Source organism: Amphiprion ocellaris, chromosome 23 (assembly GCF_022539595.1).
Source record: "Amphiprion ocellaris isolate individual 3 ecotype Okinawa chromosome 23, ASM2253959v1, whole genome shotgun sequence".
Lineage (NCBI taxonomy): Eukaryota > Metazoa > Chordata > Actinopteri > Pomacentridae > Amphiprion > Amphiprion ocellaris.
Window position 1 is genome coordinate 13,598,569 of NC_072788.1, and position 17,853 is coordinate 13,616,421.

The following is a 17,853-nucleotide window of genomic DNA, read 5'->3' on the forward strand; positions in this document are numbered from 1 at the left end:
GATAAAACAGCGGCGTCAGACTCACCCACATCAGTTCTGAACAGCATGTACTTCATTACACAACAGTGGAATTTACATCTGAAAATAATGTCATTCTGCAGCCTAAATCACAAAATTTCAGCTTCATTACTGTAAAGCACTTACCTTGAGAAAACCTTAAAATTTCTTCTTATAGTGAAATCATGGTTTCAATTTTGGTCACAACTTCCACCACAGGAAGTGAGTGAGCTCAAACAAAGCAGAAATAGTGTCATGAAAGAGAAGTGAGCATGAGGAGAGATGAAGTCCTGCCCCCATCTCACAGCTAGCCTCTGTTAGACCAGAACAGTAACTGAATGGGTGAGAGGATTGAACAGTTTAGTTTGTTTTTCAGTATTACAGGAACACTTTGTTTTACATATACATAGAAAAATCCAGAAGACAGCTTAAAGAGATCTTTTAAGAAATAATTTTACACAAATAACTGATGAAATTTTAACTGTGCAACATATTTTCTAACGCAAATCTCGAATTTATTTATTTATTTATTTTTTTACAATAATAAAAGGCACTTCCATAATCACTTTCAATTCAGTGGTGGACAATCAAAAAGCATAGCATATCTGAATTTAATGGCAGAGTGCAACTACTAACAATTGCATGAGCTGTTGTGCTACAAATACAGAATAAAGAAGAATGTGGTGTTTTTTTGTTATTTATATGTCTTGTTTGGTGGCCTGATGAGCTTCTTCAAAAAGAGAATCTGTTCAAGACAGTGATTGAACATTGAGACATACATATGGCCCGACAATCTGTGGACAATCTAACAGATCATGTATGTGTAGAATGCCCATATTAACGAACGTTTCTACATTTATGTGCAATGCTAAGCCACTTTGAATGAGCTTTAACAGGTCTTTTGCAGCAATAGTAAAATTGTTGTTAAAGCTCAACCATCTCTCACTTGAGGTTTCCGATCTCTGCAAAAAAAGCCATGTTAGTTATTTTTTGTATTGCATTTTACATTCACTGGGCACTTAATTAGGCATACCAACACTTGAAGGGACCTCCTCCAATCTTAAAGCTGGGGTTGGTAGTACTTCCATTCCGACCAGTCTGCATATTAGCTGAAGTGGTCTGAGAGGACTTCTGTGTCGAAATACAGATGCATAATTGTAGTCAATCACTGGTCTTTTGACCCGGGGCAGACCAGATATGGTCAGATGAAAGGCAATCACTCAAAGAAATCCCAGTTAAAGCCACAAATTAACATTGAATTTTACTTCGACTGATGACGTTCTCATCTGGTGGCAGGTAGAGATAGGGTTAATCAAGACATGAGGATATCGTTACCAGTTATAAAGCGTTTAATAATTTGTTGGATATATTACCATAGCATGCACCTACATGGTAGCAACATGATCGACAGCCGTTTCAAATTGGAATTAAAAGTAAACTGTTGCATCTGCTGCTGCACACTCGACTTTCCTGTGACTGGAAAGAGGATCTGTGTGAAACAATGGTGTTCAATGTCATATTTAAAAATACAATATCAAACCAGTGAGACAATCAAGTTAATGTGTCCACTAGTACTAAGATTAAAGTTTCAATTATCGTCAACAGTCCAAAGTTGCCAGCAGGTTGGAAAGGCATCATTATTATTGCTTTAGTTACACATTTTATCAGAGCAAGAAATTGTAACATCAGGAATAATCATATTTTCTGATGGTACTTGAACTATCCATGTGACTTTCAGATCCATTTGGAAAATTATTTAAATCTGGACTTAAAATTCTAAGATTTCATCAAAATTGCACTGCTCTACACGAGCATGCACTCACTTAAAATGTGGGATTAAAAAAATTAAAAAAAAAAAAAAAAGCACACATTGATCCAAACTTTCATTGCATACATACAAAACAAATGATGCAATACAAATTGTCAAAGAAAAACACATTTGACAATAACTGCAAATGTTAACTTTACTTACCCCTTTGTTCCTTGGCTTCATTGCTTCAGCTGACAAGCATATATCACAATGGTACACAAAAGAGAAACCAGATTTAAGGACACATTTGATCAGCGGAGATAGAATATACGGTTATTGGATGAATGCACAGACAAAGATAAACTAAAACAAAATTTGAAATGCTTCAGCATTTTCACAACTACACTATAGCAAGAGATAGTCAAACAGCAATCAACATTTTTTTCATCATTTTATCTCCCTTGCAAATGTAGTGTAGGTCTAAATCTGTGAATGCTGTGATTCAGCCCAGCAAATCTAAGAAAGTAAGAGGAACCAAACATTCGACACCAGACACTGAGACAGGATGTAAAAACAGTAAGTTTAGCATTATTAAAACTTACAGGAGGTGAAAAAATGCTGGCAGAGGAGCAAACTACAAGAACAGCAGCCGCATAAAACCGGTAGGGGGCAATTAGGGTCAAACAATGCAGACCCAAAGTAGTAAACAAGGTCCAAAAGGAGAACCAAAAACAACAAAGCACTGACCAGGAACAAAACAGCCATAAAGACACATGCAGGTACCAACACAGATGAGCAGATAACCTGGCAAATCGCTGAAGGAGAAATATGACTAAAAACATCAGGGAGGTAACTGCAAACCAGCAGAAATAACAAGAAACAAGCAGGGAAGACAGAACATCTCTAACAGTCAAGCAGGGGGCGGATGGTATAAACGGTACAATAACAGTTGGACGCTGGAAGATAGGCCATGGTGGCAGAAAAGGTAGAAGGCTGGAGATCAGAGCAGTCAGACACTTGAGGCCGCAGCAGGCAGAGTAAACAGAACATCCTTGACCTGAGAGGGTCGGTGGCAACAGTCAACTGAATGCAGCTGTAAGTCAGCAGGACACGGTCATTCCAGTCTGTTACTTCTAATGATTGGAATTAATTATCAAAAGCACAAACTGAATAAATTCATCTTAACTACTGCTTTAAAGGGTGAACTTAACATTTTTAAATAGTCTGACTTCAATTACTTATTCTTTTCTTCTGGCACTTGCTAGTCTGTCATTGTAAATAAGATTTTCTTTAATGTCTTGCAAAACGAAATGACTTGGGAACAGGGTGGTGGTTGGCCAGCAGTCAGCTCTGAGGCAAGAAAGCTGTCTGGCTCAAGAGCATGGTCAAGAGGAGCTGGGCAACAGGCTGGCAGGAATGCAAACTACAATAAAAACAGCTGTAGAGTCAAGGCAGAGTCACTGACAGAAGTGCTACAAATGTAGAGCCAAATAACTAAACAAAGTTAGGTCTTAAAGGAGGAGCGAAAAACAAAGCAACAACAGAGGGAACGATATCTAAACATGAGTAGATTGAGGGATGGGCACAGGTAAGCAGAAGAACCGAAAAACTAGCGAGCCAGAAACACAAAGCTAAAACATCAGGGAGGTAAACATGAACACTCAGGGAAGAGCAGACAGTCAAAAAGACAGAAAAAACACAAAGGCAACAAAGCAACTGGATCAACAAGTCAGAGTAAAAACATCTGAGATACAATATGATTGAGACGTACCTATAGTGGACACAAATCCTGCATCACATAAAAACACATCCTATGGATAAACTACACAAACTTATATTCACAATTCCAAATCTGGCAACATCTACTGCTAGGATGTAGTAGCTAACCAAGACAAGTGAATTTAGGTGAACTGCATGCTTAACCCATAATTACCTGGAATGCAGTGACATGACATATTTTTGCACCAACATATAGTATGACTGTTGTAACTGTCGGTACCTGTTAAGCCTGTTTTATGCTTACCGCGGCCGCAAGGTCCGTGCGGCTCCAGGTGGACAAATTACGTCATTTTAGCACCTACGCCCCCTCAAGCAGCCACGCTCAGGTGGAAAATTTCCATGCTGTGCACCTCCACATTTTAGTCTCCATCTTCACATCAGTGTAAACAGCGCCCTCCTCTGGCTCATGCTGCTTCCCTGTTGAGACAACCAGATGAATTCACAAAGACAAAAAATTGAAGTTTTGTCAGACACTGCAGACTAAAACTTTTATGGACCATTCTAGCACCTGCAGTGCTCACTTCTAAGGTTAAGGTGTCCTGAATTGCTGGTCTCCCCTCTGAAAATCTGAGGTCAGTTAGGCTGCTGTGTGATGAAAGCCTTGTTGAAAACTGTTCAAATATTCAAAGTGGATGAAACAAGAATACAAAATTAGCAACAACTCTGTAGTTATCAGGTGTTACTGTAACATTACTCATGAATCTATGTTTTCCAATTTCAAAATAAAACATCACACCTCTTTTCTCAATTGTGTGGGTGTTACTGTCCTCTGTATAGACTGACTGGGTCTCCTCTTCTTCCTCTGCAATGATACCTCTTTCTGAAGTCCTGATAGTGTACTACAGTGCTCCACCTTGCACCGTCTCAGGTGTAGAGGATGATGAGGTACGTCTGAATCAGTCATACATCCATATAGGAGTGTGACGCTGCCCCCTGCTGGTATGATTCTCTCATCCGCTGTCAATGAGGCCAGGGGTTATAAGCTGTTCAGTTTACAGTTTAAAAAAAAAAAAACGTTAATGATCAGGACAGAATGAATGGTTTTACTTCCTTTGTTGTACAAAATACTTCAAATCTTGACCACACTTATAATACTGACAGTTCTAACAGATGTACTCAGATCACAACCAACTTATACGTAGCCCCTTTGTCCAAACTGATGTCTTAGCTCATATTCATTTCTCAACTGGTTGAGCCACTGTCATCTAAAATAAATCCTACAAAGGCCAAAAAGTAACTTAAATAACTCTTATTTCACTACCACAATTAAAAAATACAAAAGCAGCATGGGACACATTGAAAACAGAGGCTGCATATCACCACACAAACGCTTTTTTCCTTCAGACTTATTACACCTTGATCATTGGAGTCATTTTTACAAACCACTTTAAAGATGATACTATTACAATATCATTATTAAATTAACAAGCCCAGATGCTTCCAACTCTGCACAACCAAACTGAATACCTTTTCAGAATCTGGCATGGTAAACAGAGCTCAATCACTATCAAAACATGAAATTTTAAAAAAATATGTATTTAAACAGTTTTTTGCTGTCCTGTTAACATAATTAGATACATAGGGGGGAAAAAACATCTGCATGAAGGAAACTGACTACAAGTCAGTCAGCAGAACAGTTGGATTATTAAGATGTCTACAACACTGCCCAGAAAAGGTAGAGATGCGATTTTACACATTTTTATCATTACTTTGTAGAAGTTTCAGAGACTTGTGGAATACAAAAATAGAGAATTTAAGCTGTTTGCCAGTGAAATCTCAATATGTTTACACATGACCCATCTACTATATTTTTTTTTTTTTTTAGTATTTGAAAGCTGACTGCCAACTCCCACACTAAATACAGCAAGCACGCTTGTCAATACCCAAGTCAACTGCATGCACAACTGTTATGACTGACTTTGCCTATGATTGACTGATTGTGGTCTCCATATCATGCATGTCTGTGTCCTCTGTCGGATAACCAAAATGATCTGTGAAGATAACAGAATGACAAAAATTAAAGTGTGGAAAGAAAAGACATTTGAATGAGGGCAACAAACTCTAAAAATACAATTTACTCCAAAGGTGAACACATCTGCTCTTGTGGTCACTAAAATTACTTCAGCACAAAATCAGGCCATTTTATAGTATGTACTAATACATGAAAATAAATGTCACACACTTTTCTGAAAAACAAAAGCAGAGATGCAATTAAAATTGAAAGAGAAGATGACAAGTATTAGGATTACACAGCATATCGTTTTGAGCATTGACACTGTGATATGAACATGTGCAACAGTTATTGAAGAAGCAGAACACTACTTTGGATGCCTTTGCCATTGTTGCTTATGAGCACTCACAGTTTTAACAGTGGAAAGCCATTATTCAGATTTAGAGATTCGTTTTTTGTGCAAAGGTTTAGGTCAGGTTGAAGGGGAAAAAAAATAAAAATTCTTGCATACATGCATGAAGTATGACACTATTGACCTATATGCCCATTGCTCTTGCATCTATATGGTCTGTACTGCGAAGACTTGCATGCTGTGTGGTTAAATTTGCCTGCATATAAATACAACTGTGTACGTTCACACAACGCAGGGTATCCTTTGTGCATTTCCCCTTTTCATATGAAGAGGTGCGATAGCAAGAATTAGATATCAAATTGAAACCACAGCCACTGTTTCTAAGCAGAGGTTGTCTCTTACTGTACAAGACGCGCAAGCAGACATTTCTTATTAGTTTAATGACAAATCAATTACAGCACAATTTAGGATATGGTGTAATTTCTCAAACAAACATGCCAAGACAAGTCAGACATTTGAGAATGTCTTGAAGAAAAATTTTGTATTTGTTTCTCATTTCGTGGTCTTCAAGCTGAACTGAAGAAAATTATGCAAGTGAATTCTTCTGCCAGTTCATCTAAAATAAGAACATCCTGAAATGTCAATTTATTTACAGCGATTTCATTTAATGATATTTGTCACTTTTGCAGTGTAGACTGCTGTCTGCATTAAAAACTACAAAGAAAAAAACAAAAACTACAGTATTGTTTAACATGCATCATCTACAGGTCAAAAGCAAAAACACAAGCAAGGTCTTAATTCAATGATACAAACTGTACATTTACTAAATTCTGTTAAGCCTACACCTGAAAGTATGTAATTTCAGATACATCTTATGCAGTGGGTCCAACACATGGTATATGTTGTCAGTGGCTTCACAAATCAGCTAAGTAACCTGCAACTTGTCACTTTCTGTGAATACTACTACCTCATACAAGTGCAATAATAACCACCTCACTTGTGTGCAGTACTCAACAGCCACTCACAACATACATATATAAAGAGTTTTAAAATGTTTTACAGTTGTACAGGGTGCCCCAAAAAATTTGACATTTCGCAGGCCAATAATTTTGGCAGTTCTTGTTGAAATAACCTCAAATTTTCACAGAATGTAAAGAAACAGATCAAGATTTTATATTTAATGTTTTATTTTTGTTCCGTTTTCAGGTTGAGCCATGTCAGAGAGAAGTCATTTTGCGTCTTGGAATATCCTCGCACAGTCACTGAAGACTGTGCAGCGTGCTTTCAATGCAAATGCGTGTCACAGGCGGTGCACATACTGAACACTTATGAAATTGGTCCCACAGTAAATTCATGATATTCAACACCTAAACTGTTCAATTTCATTGACCAAGACTTAGTTTTCAAGACAACTGCTTTTCAATCAATCAAACTTTATTTATAGAGCACTTTTCATACAGTTAAAAATGCAACGCAAAGTGCTTTACAACATTAAAAACAAGAAAACCCGTCCCTCCCTCCATATATACATATATGGACACAACTGCAGAAGCACGCACACCCATACAGACACACACACACCCACAGACTCTCACCACTGACAGTAGGGAGACATGGCATGGCACTGACGATTGTGGAAAACGCCTCCATTGGGGTCGTCCACACTGGGAGGAGTCGCAGGCCATGACCACTGGGGGCGCTGGCACCCAGACCCACAGACCCCCCCGATCCCGACAGACAGGGGGACCCCCACACCGAGGTGGGGAGCCCCCCCCAACCAGCCGGCTGAAGGGACTCATGGACAGCACCCTCAGTGGGAGACCAGACACAGCCCCCAGTGTGGAGGACCCCCCCTGAGGAAACACTGGAGTTAAATAACTAAAAATTTAAAACTACAAGATAGAACAAAAGACCTATAACATAAGTAAAAAGGTGAAAGGTTAAAAAAAAAGTAAAAATACATACGAAAATAAACACAAAATGATAAGAACATAAAGATTTAAGAGGTTAGTTAAAAGCCTGATTAAAAAGGTGAGTCTTTAACTTTTAAAATGTCAAATTTTTTGGGACCCCTGTATTGTTGGTGCACTTAGGGAGTGGCTCTTTAAATTTTGTTGTACTTTAATGACAACAAAGGCTTTATTCTAAAAAGCCATGCCATCCTTCTTGTGTGATCATTCTATTTTATATTAAACAAAGACACCTTTGCATGAGAAGTGAAATGGCAATGTTTATTTAGGACATAACTTCAAGTGAGCTTAAAGCACCCATGTGCAGCTACATGTAGGCCTCAAACGATACTGTATATGCTGGCAACAGACCCTTTATCAATAGTAAATAACAAAGCTGTTTGATAGAATGATGGATAGTTACATTTAAATACATTACAGCCACACTGACATAAAAGCACACAATGAAAGTGAGTAAACACCAAAGGCTGCTATTTCTTCGGCTCCTAAACATCCTGTCATGTCCCAATAATGGAGTTATATCATGGAGTCCATCACTCTCTCCTGATGGTGACTTTGGTCAACAAAGACCAGTTTTGTGGTCTACAAACACTCATGATCCTGTGACCCTCAAATCCTCTACTAACATACTCCCATTGGCCTGCTTCAAGGGCCAACAGACTTGAAATCGGGTTCTACACTGAGGTTGGTGCACGATTCTCCAATCTCCTCCCCCCACAAAGAAGTGACGTTGCACTGGTTGCCCTCCATGCACCTCTGGGTTTTAGTTGCAGTCTTTATTTAATGTGTACCAGGATGAGATCATTCTTATACCCTTACTGACTTTCATTGAAGTTAAAGGTATATATTTGAATGCAGTTTTTATAAGTGTTACAATAAGCATGTTAAATAATTTCCTGTATCCTTCATAAAGAGGATAAAGTAGTTAAATTATAATTCTGAATGATGAATAATAATCATTAAAACTATAAACTACTATTACCCAATTCTAGTACCAGCAATGAACTTCATAATACAGAATAAATAACAAATATTAAACTACAGGAACAAAATGCACATACATGGTGGTGTTCATTTTTTAAAAATCTCTTAAAACTTAAAGTTAAAGAAAGTATGCCTTGGTTTATGTGACAAAGTTTGCGGTACCACATGGCCAGCGGCCATGTTGGATCTTGCAGTTAATCAGTACTCACCGTTTCTTGGAAGAAACTTGAACCAGTTGAGGGATTTCTGCATTCAACGAAGAGCTCTGCCATGTTCCTCTAGCATGGAGCAACCGAAGCCCGCTATCCAAAAACCCACAAACTGTGCTAAAATGCATTTTATTTGACCCATGTTATTCCCAGTAAGCAATAAGTCATACGTCCGCATGACTTCAGTTAATAGCGACTCTACTCACGCGCACTTGCGCAGGTGTTTCTCCACACACAATCAATTAGCAACCAAGTGCGCGAGAGATAGCTAGCTAGCTAGCAGCAGTCCACAGGAGGATACGGCCTTCGTGCTAATTAAGTGAATTTGTGAGAAAAAAACTGCTCCAAATTACCCACTTTCTAACTTTACGAGTCTACTAACCGACAACACACCTCTCTCCTCTAATAAAAATAAGAATATATGTATAATTATCGACTTTTACCGACGCTACACGACAGTACAATCTCTGCAGTTCAGCTCCTTCTTCTCGGCCTCGTAAGTCCCGCCCATCTGGGAACGCGATAAGCTATAATACTCGTATCTGATTGGCTAATGACAAATAGCGTCCACCTGGCTAACCAATAAGCGATGCTAAATCATGTCATGACAGATTCACAGCCCGCTCTAAACATCGGACATTTCAGTAGCTGTACACGAAATGAATTAAAAGGCAGCACACCAAACATGTTATTGAGAAAATTCTTATTTAAAAAAATATATTTGTTAACTTGAATGTCAATGCGAAGTTATTCAAACATGACTCCTGCAGCACATTAAGCAAAGATCCTCACCTGTATGGATGTCATGGATTGCACTGCTGCCACATGATTGGCTGATTGGATAATTGCATGAAGAACAGATGTGGCCTCACAGGTGTTTCTAATGAAGTGCTGTTTGTGTGTTGTGTTAGTCAACAAGACTGTTTAGAAATACACATATACAGCACATTTCTGAAAAATAGTGACTGAAAGAAAGAAGGAAATGATGAGTGAGTTAAAGAAGTATTAAGATTATTTACTTAAGTAAAAGTACAAATATAGAAATTTAAGTCCTACATGTGTGTCAGCATCGTGTTACTGTTGTAGCTGTTGCAGTGAGAACTGCCTTGAATTTCTTTATATCCAGTTTTATATACAGGAAGAAAGAAAACTAAGTTATGATGCACACAATTGCTTTTATTTTTTATTTGTATTTTTTGGCGAGATTTTGCATCATTTGAACATTTACTGAAATAAAACAAGTTTTTAAAAAAAGGTTCTTGGTTGATGGAGCTGTTCACAGCTCATAGACATCTGAAATGTGACCCCGACTACGCACTTTTTTGTTTTTAAGAAGCCCAAAATGTGGGAAACACTTGTTTATTTTTTTCAGTGTTTGATTTTTTAAAAGCTTGGACATATAGCGCAGCATACATGGAAACACTCATGTACCTCAAAATTATACTAAAGTACATTACTAAAATAAATCTGCTTAGTTGCTTTCCACCATGAGACATTATGCATATTAACATCTTGTGCTGTATGTTGAACTTTTGAAATCACATTAGTTGCTGAAAAACGATGTGTTTTAATGATCGATGTAACAATTTTGGAATCAGCAGCTGTGGTCTGTACGAACACTACCCTCCTAAAATATCTTCAGATGTTCTCAGTCTTATTAAAGTTTTTATGAAATTTTAGACTCTGGTGTCTGACATAAGTGTCGTTTCACTACCTCACATGCATGTCAAAAAAAATCTGAAAATCTGTTTATTTACATTTGGGATACAGGCAATGAAGAACTATCTCTGTTACCAAGTGGACCCAAAGATGTAGTGGTGGGTCTTCTATTATGAATAAGCTGAGTTCACTTATCTTTTATTGTATGCAGTATGCATATTTAATTTTTTGATGTTCATTTGTTGAATGTTTTTGAGATGTGCATTGTACATGAATAGATTAATAGAACTTGACTTTATGTAACTTTTATTGCCACAGAAAGTTCAAACATGAACCTTGAATTCTTTAATACAAAACACTATCACTGTACAAAATAACTGCATAATGTGTGAAAATGTGCAAAGACATCATTCCAGCTTGCACAGCTTTCTGAACACATCATCTGACTTCTTTCACCTATTGGTGGTGCTGTGACTTCAGATTTTTCGGATTCTGCAACACAGTGTACACTGTGTCAACATGCGTGGAGCGCTGAGTCTCATCCAGATCGACTGATTCTGAGGTCAAAGCCTCTTGTATGTTCTCATGTCCTTTCATATCGTTGCTGTTGTCACTTTTGCCAAGACGGGTAGCTGCTTTTGGCCTCTGTACAACGCTATAGGTGGTATTTATTTCGTGACTTTGCTTGGAGCCCAGTTCCTCTCTCGGGCTGCTGGTCTGGTTGGGTTGTGAGACGTCCACGTTCTCATAGGAGGCCTCAGCTTGACTGGAGGAAGACGTGGAGATCCTGGGCTCAGATCGTGGATGATCCTCCATTGGCTGACTCTGTATCACTTGAGCAGCATGTTGCTTCACCTGGAAATAATGCCTTAAAATAAGTTTCGTCACATTATATGTCACATATTACAACAAGACCTCGTAATCTATCCAGTTGAGTATTTGTTGCTAAATGCAGCTTACCCTGTAATGACGGCACGCTGCTGCCAAAATGACACCACAAAAAAGAAGAAGCGCTCCACAACAACATACTCCAATAATTAATTCTATTTTAGGGAATTGTGTGAATTCCTCTTCATGTCCAGGTTTGGATTCATGGTAACCTGGAAACACATAAAAAATATATAGTAAGCACAGAAATATTATTTATTGCAAACAACTACTAATTATTGAAATCACAGGAGTTCAACAAAGCTATCAAGAAAGAAATGAATGTAGCTTTACCTCAGTGCACTGATTTGATGAATTATAAACTAGCAGCTCTGCTATTAAAAAATATCCCAGAATACTTACACATTGCTATGCTTTTGGAAGCATTATTTCTGCTGACATGGTTGCTGGCGCTGCAGATAACACCTGTGTTGTCAGCGGAGACGGTCATGTTGACCTTGCTGAATGACTTCTGAGATGTTCTGCAACTGTCTTCCTCACAGACGAACGACAGCCAGTCATCATGGATGGAGCAGTTGCCTGTGGTCTTGCAGAATCCAGAGATGTTGGACTGAAGCACAGATATTACTATCACAGGTACTGGAACCATTTCTGCAGACAGGCAGTAACAAGAATTATTCAATGGCACCCTCTAGTGGGGCTCTAAATATGGGACTATGCAAAAAAAAAATAGCAATACGGAAAAGAAAATCAACTAAAACAACAACAACAAAAACATATATTTGCATATGATGTTGGTGCCTCCAGAATATTTTCATATGGGTGACCATTTTCTCTTGTCCCACCCCCTCATGATCAAGCTGAATCTCAAATAAAAAAGTTAAAATGAAATTTACATTTCCTTTTTTTGGTATTATTTTTTCAATGATGTTTCTTGTAATTGTGGGAACATTTTTTTAATCGACGTAATATTTTAAATAATAATAATTATGCATGGAACGTGTGTCCCACAACATGCACACAACCCTGTTAGCGTGATCTTTTTAGCTGGTAGAAGAAGAAAACAGTAGATCACTTCAAACAGTTTTCCAAAAGAATGGGTAGAGCAAAGCAATGGGATCTCTTGTATTTTTCATATTTTTTTAACACTGTCAGCCTTGTTTGAATGTCTCACTCTGCCTCTTGCAACCCTGTTATGCATGTTATCAGAATAAGACAAATTCTTGATACTTTTTCTTTGCTTTTTTACATAAGTAAGTTTGTCCTCTTGGTCAGCAGTAACAGCTAGATAAATATCTAGCTTCTACTCCTCAGAAAAAGCTAAAGTTAGCATGGATTAGCAACCCCGTTACTGTGATTAGAGTAGGGTTAGCAAACAACAAATAAAACATGGAATAAAAATGGTACCATTGATGTGTAAGTTGAGCCAATCAAGCCTTTGATAGTTTATTACCTATTATTGATGAATATGTAGCAGAAAACTATAAAAGAGAAGGTTTATTTTACAAAGATTTTGAAGCCCAAATGTCCTCCAAAAAAAAATCACCCATAGGAAAGAAATCCACACTGTATCTGTGATTTTTCTGCTGAAATGTATGTGTGATTTATTGAACTACGGCAACTTATGGTACACTAAAATGTGTTTTCATTGTTACTGGGCCACCTGTAGTGACTGTAATAGCAACAGAAGTCATGCTCTGCTACCGCTGCTGCAAACATCCTGCTGTGAAATCGAAACTTGATTTGACAGAAAAACTATTTAGATTTTAGTAAACTGTTCAGACTTTTACAGTTAAATAATATCAAGCTGTGATGGAGGAGTCAACTGTTTAACAAATGTTTTAAATGTGGCTAATTCACCAGTGAAGTAAAGAAAAGCACAAAGTGTGATTTAGATTCTGACTTTGGTGACGCTCATATAGATCTTGTTGGTTAATGTATGTATCTAATTAAATCAGATTAAAGACTGCAAGAAACAAATGATTATTCAGCTCCTTTTAGAGATCCACGTGTGCACTTCTATCAACAAAAGGCCCGCAAACATGCATGATGTGTCTTTTTTTAACCCCCTCTGTGATGTTTATTCACAGACTGCATGGCCGACTGGCTGCTACTGTCTGTTCCTGTCATCTAATGCTTCTTTCACTTGCATTCTGACACTGTAGTTGCATTTACTGCAACTTTGGCATCAGATTTTCTGTAAATGAACTTAAGCAATCAGATCTGGAATGACCACAGCTGTGGCTCCCTCTTGGAGGTGCTGCTGGTGAAGCTCGTGTTTTTTATTGTTTTCTGTCATGTTTGAGGATAAGTGTTTGTAAGGTAAATGCTAACTGATTCAGAAATGTATGAGCAGCGTGGAACCTACCTTCAAAAATGACGTGGTGCTTCTCTGATATTGCATTAAAGTTAGAATCCTGGATTGAGACTTCATAGATGCCAGCGTCTTCATCATTCAGCTCATATATACACAAGGAGAGGTTTCCAGGACTATAAACCACTCTCTTTTCATAGTTGGGATTGATTTTTCTGTCAGTAGCAATAATTTTCCCAGAGATCTTCCATGCAGCGCTTTCATAAGGGGGCAACTTTCGAACATGCAGACATACTGAGCCATTTTTCAGTGCATAATGCATCGTTGATGGGCTGCTTGCCATGATCCCTGATAGGAAACATTGCAATAAAAGATATAGATTATTACAACTTCAAAAAGCTTTCTGTGGATACAAAAGATATATTGAAATAAATGTCATATTATTGGATGCAAAGCTGAATATTTCTCCACACTGAAAATGTTCATAAAACAAGAATAAATGTCAGCATAAAAACTGATTCTACAACACATTTACATATTCTCCAACATTTTCAATGACCTTCTTTATAATTCGGTTGCAGCTACAAAACCAATGCATTTTGTGCTTTCATCTATAAACCCTTACTGAATTAGAAACACGAGACTTCATTTTAGTATCTTTTTCTTGAAGCAACCTCATCAATATCTACAAAGCAGATCAACTAGTTGCACCATTTAAGATTGAGATATTGCAAAAGATTTTTAATTCATCTTACCTGTAATAATCCAACAACTAAGAAGCGGAAGAAGCATTTTTAATCCGCTCAAAATCCTCTGAACTTACGTAAGTATGAAAGTGTTGAACAGGAAACAGGGTATCTCTGTTGTGCATTCAGTTATGACTGCAACAGATGAAAGATGGCAGAGGCCAGGAAGCAGTACAGAATCTGTCTCATAAAAATGAGAAAAAAATTAAGCTCCAACAATTAAGAACCAAATACACAGTTTGTAAACTATTACTAATGTGGTAGGATTAGTCAGTATATGTCAACACAGTTAGAAAATAATAATAATAACAATAATCATTTTTCATACAGAAAATAATTCAATAAATTTTTTTCTGGTTTTGAAATTGTATAGAAAAATGTGTAATGATGTTGGAAAAATGTGTAAAATAACAATGTTTCTCTACAACATAAAAGCATGAGAATGATTGCATTTTTTTAAAGTATTTAATTTTGACTTCATATTTTCTGTATGGCAACTGTTAGTGACAGGCATTTGACCATTTTAAACACTTTTTTGGACTAATTTTAATAACCTCTGACATGATAGAATGGAATATACTGAGGGCTGGGAAATGTCAGCATATGACCCGTGTCTCAAGGTTGTGAAAGAGACAATGTGGCTGTTGGGTTTCCTGTGATTTGTGTAGCAAGCAGGACAAGTTTCTACTCTGAATGAGTCACAGGGATAACAGCAACATTAATGATACTTTAAAATACAAGCTGTCTGTCTTTTGTGGTTTTTTTCATCTTTGTCTGTGTACATACAGGGCTGCACAGTTGGTCGGTAGTTCGCACTGTCACCTTGCAGCTAGAAGATCCCCAGTTTGTGTCCTCTGCTTTCTCCTTAAGTCTGCTGGGAGAGACTGCAGTTCCCCCATGGCCCTAACAAGGATTAAACGGTGTATAGTTAATGGATGTATGGATGTGTACATACAGCATCAGTATGTGCCTGCAAGTTATATGCGCAAGCTAAACACAGCACAAACAACACAGCATACTATAAAACAGAGAAAAGCTCAGCTGGAGCATGATTGACTTAAATATCACATAGCATTCAGGAATAATTTGCACTGTATTATGATGGAGGACAATGAACAAACAAATGGCCAAAATGAATACTCAGAAAATATTGCAGCATTAAGTTAAAATTTAATCTGAAAAGAGAGAGCATGTTTTTTCTGATAGCTCACACATATGTTACGCAAATGACATCTCCTGTGCTCTTGAGTGAAAATAATAAAATAAAGACAGCCTCTAGTGTTTTTCTGTATCCTGTGCAGACAGAGCACTTCTTTTCACGTAGTGAATGAAATCGATTTATTATGAACCAAAGCTCCATTTAAGCAGAAACCATCATATTCCACTACTGGCTGATCCTAACATTAGTATGAACGAAAGCAAACTGAGTCACAGTGTGAATTGCAACACATTTTAGTCAGGAAGTTCAGTTTTAGACACAAAACCACAAGGCTGTGGGCGTATCAGAAGACAAACCAGTGTGCAGGTGTTTCTCATATGACAGGATCTTACTAGTAGCAATAGAAAAGTGGCATATTAGGAATGTGCATTTCATTTGCCCACACTGGATCCCTGCTTGCACCAAATGTTGAGCCATTTTCAAATTGTCTTCTTTTTTTGTCAGCTTACAAATAAAGGCAATGTAGCAGTCCTATTCAAAACAATGAACAGGTTGGGTTTATTCACACACTGCAATATCACTGCTAGTAAAATTGATTTTATTTCATTGAACTACAACTAAAGGTGTGTTTGCAGCATAGGTTGAGCAAAAAGTCAGAATTTTCAGTGTTACTGAAGTGGCTTTCTTTCAATCTGCTACATCACCATGGTAACTGATGCTGCGCAGCTAACCTGCTTTGAAGGAGGTTTTGTTCAGAGTTCTGGGTTTGGATTAACTGTAAGACGTGCTACCTTTTAGATCCTGACATATTCTCTATGAGCCATTCTGAGCTGAAGGACTACATTAGATCTCCAAACAGTTACAGCAGACAAACTGCCACCTGTCACCTTGCCAAAGGAACCGTTCAGTTGGTGATGCAGAAAATGCATAATTATGTTCTTATGCTTCGTCCTGATTTGCTGCCAAGTCTATTGTACCCTGCTAGTACTGCAGCTGATTAGTCTATTGGTTTTAATCACAGAGAATATTCAATCGATAACATTAATTTCACCTTTGGTTCGCTTTGGTTGCTTATTTACAGGAAGTCGGTATGCACACTCGCCTGGCTTGAACCTCTTGGCATCAAAGCAGATTTTCACACACTAACAATGGTGTTACCCTGCATCTCTGCAACAAACGCATCTGCAACATGCATCTACAGTCATCTTTATGAATGTTAGCAGCTCACAATAAGCTGACATTTAACTTCACTGTGTAAACATCACCTAAATATGACAGCAATAGTGATGGAATTAGTTTTGTAGCAGTTCACATATAATAGAAAAAATGCACACATTCACTAGTAAGGCTGTAATTGTAAAAGACTTTTCATACTAATGTGCCCATGCACATTAAATATGTCTTGCATGCATTAGTACACACTGCTCTGCATATTAACTCCAGACAGATATTCCACCATGCTGAATGAATCTTCCAACTACTTGCAGACAACTAGCCCCTCTGTTCACTGTTACTGAGCCATGCTGCATTCATTTTGTTGATCAAGTATGTTTAATTTGGTTTGCCCTCTGCACCGTGTAGACACAGCCTGCAGTTCAGCCAAATATTCTCTAAGTTTGTGCTGCTTGATTGTTGATTGTAGCTGAGTAACTCATGGCTTCTCAGTTACACTTAGAAGCACAGAATGTTTTGTCTTTTACAGCATTTCGTGTTCACTTTTCCCAATTTTCCAATGTGACATGCAGAATGAAGTGATTCTCCTTAAACAAGATTAAATTTGGTTAATTTTCCAAACAGAATTGCATTTTACATACAATTCTTTTAAAAAACATCACAAAGTTAAAAACCCGGTGGAAAGTTTGTGTACACTCTCTGTTTATGATAAATGGATTGGTTAAAAAGCTTCCAGTTCAAGCAAGATGAATAATCCATAATCCAAAAGCTGCTATCTACATGTAAAAAGCAGATAAAGAAATGGTAAAGACATTTTTTCAAAGAGCTTGTTTGTTTCATGCATTAACATATAGACTTGTTCATGTTCCATACAATGCATTTATTAAAAGAGGCACTTAAAAACTACATTAGCAGTTAGACC

At 37.6% G+C, this 17,853-nt stretch overlaps 1 protein-coding gene across 1 annotated transcript; it reads right to left on the bottom strand.

The window, feature by feature from the left end:
• Window positions 1-10,267: 10,267 nt before the first annotated feature.
• Window positions 10,268-14,735, bottom strand: si:ch1073-220m6.1 (uncharacterized). The gene is made up of 5 exons (XM_023275047.3): window positions 14,609-14,735; window positions 13,908-14,201; window positions 11,942-12,190; window positions 11,612-11,751; window positions 10,268-11,506 (listed from the first exon to the last, which is right to left on the bottom strand). Exons 1-5 carry the CDS (start codon window positions 14,643-14,645, stop codon window positions 11,108-11,110), a joined length of 1,119 nt encoding a protein of 372 aa, XP_023130815.2. The 5' UTR covers window positions 14,646-14,735; the 3' UTR covers window positions 10,268-11,107.
• Window positions 14,736-17,853: the final 3,118 nt, after the last annotated feature.

Bases quoted from the DNA above. Each gene is read 5' to 3' on its own strand.
- si:ch1073-220m6.1 (XM_023275047.3), bottom strand. From the start codon at position 14,645: ATGCTTCTTCCGCTTCTTAGTTGTTGGATTATTACAG. The intron at 14,202-14,608 runs GTAAGATGAATT...GTTTCCTATCAG, and splicing joins TAGTTGTTGGATTATTACAG to GGATCATGGCAAGCAGCCCA. The intron at 12,191-13,907 runs GTAGGTTCCACG...GCCTGTCTGCAG, and splicing joins GCACCACGTCATTTTTGAAG to AAATGGTTCCAGTACCTGTG.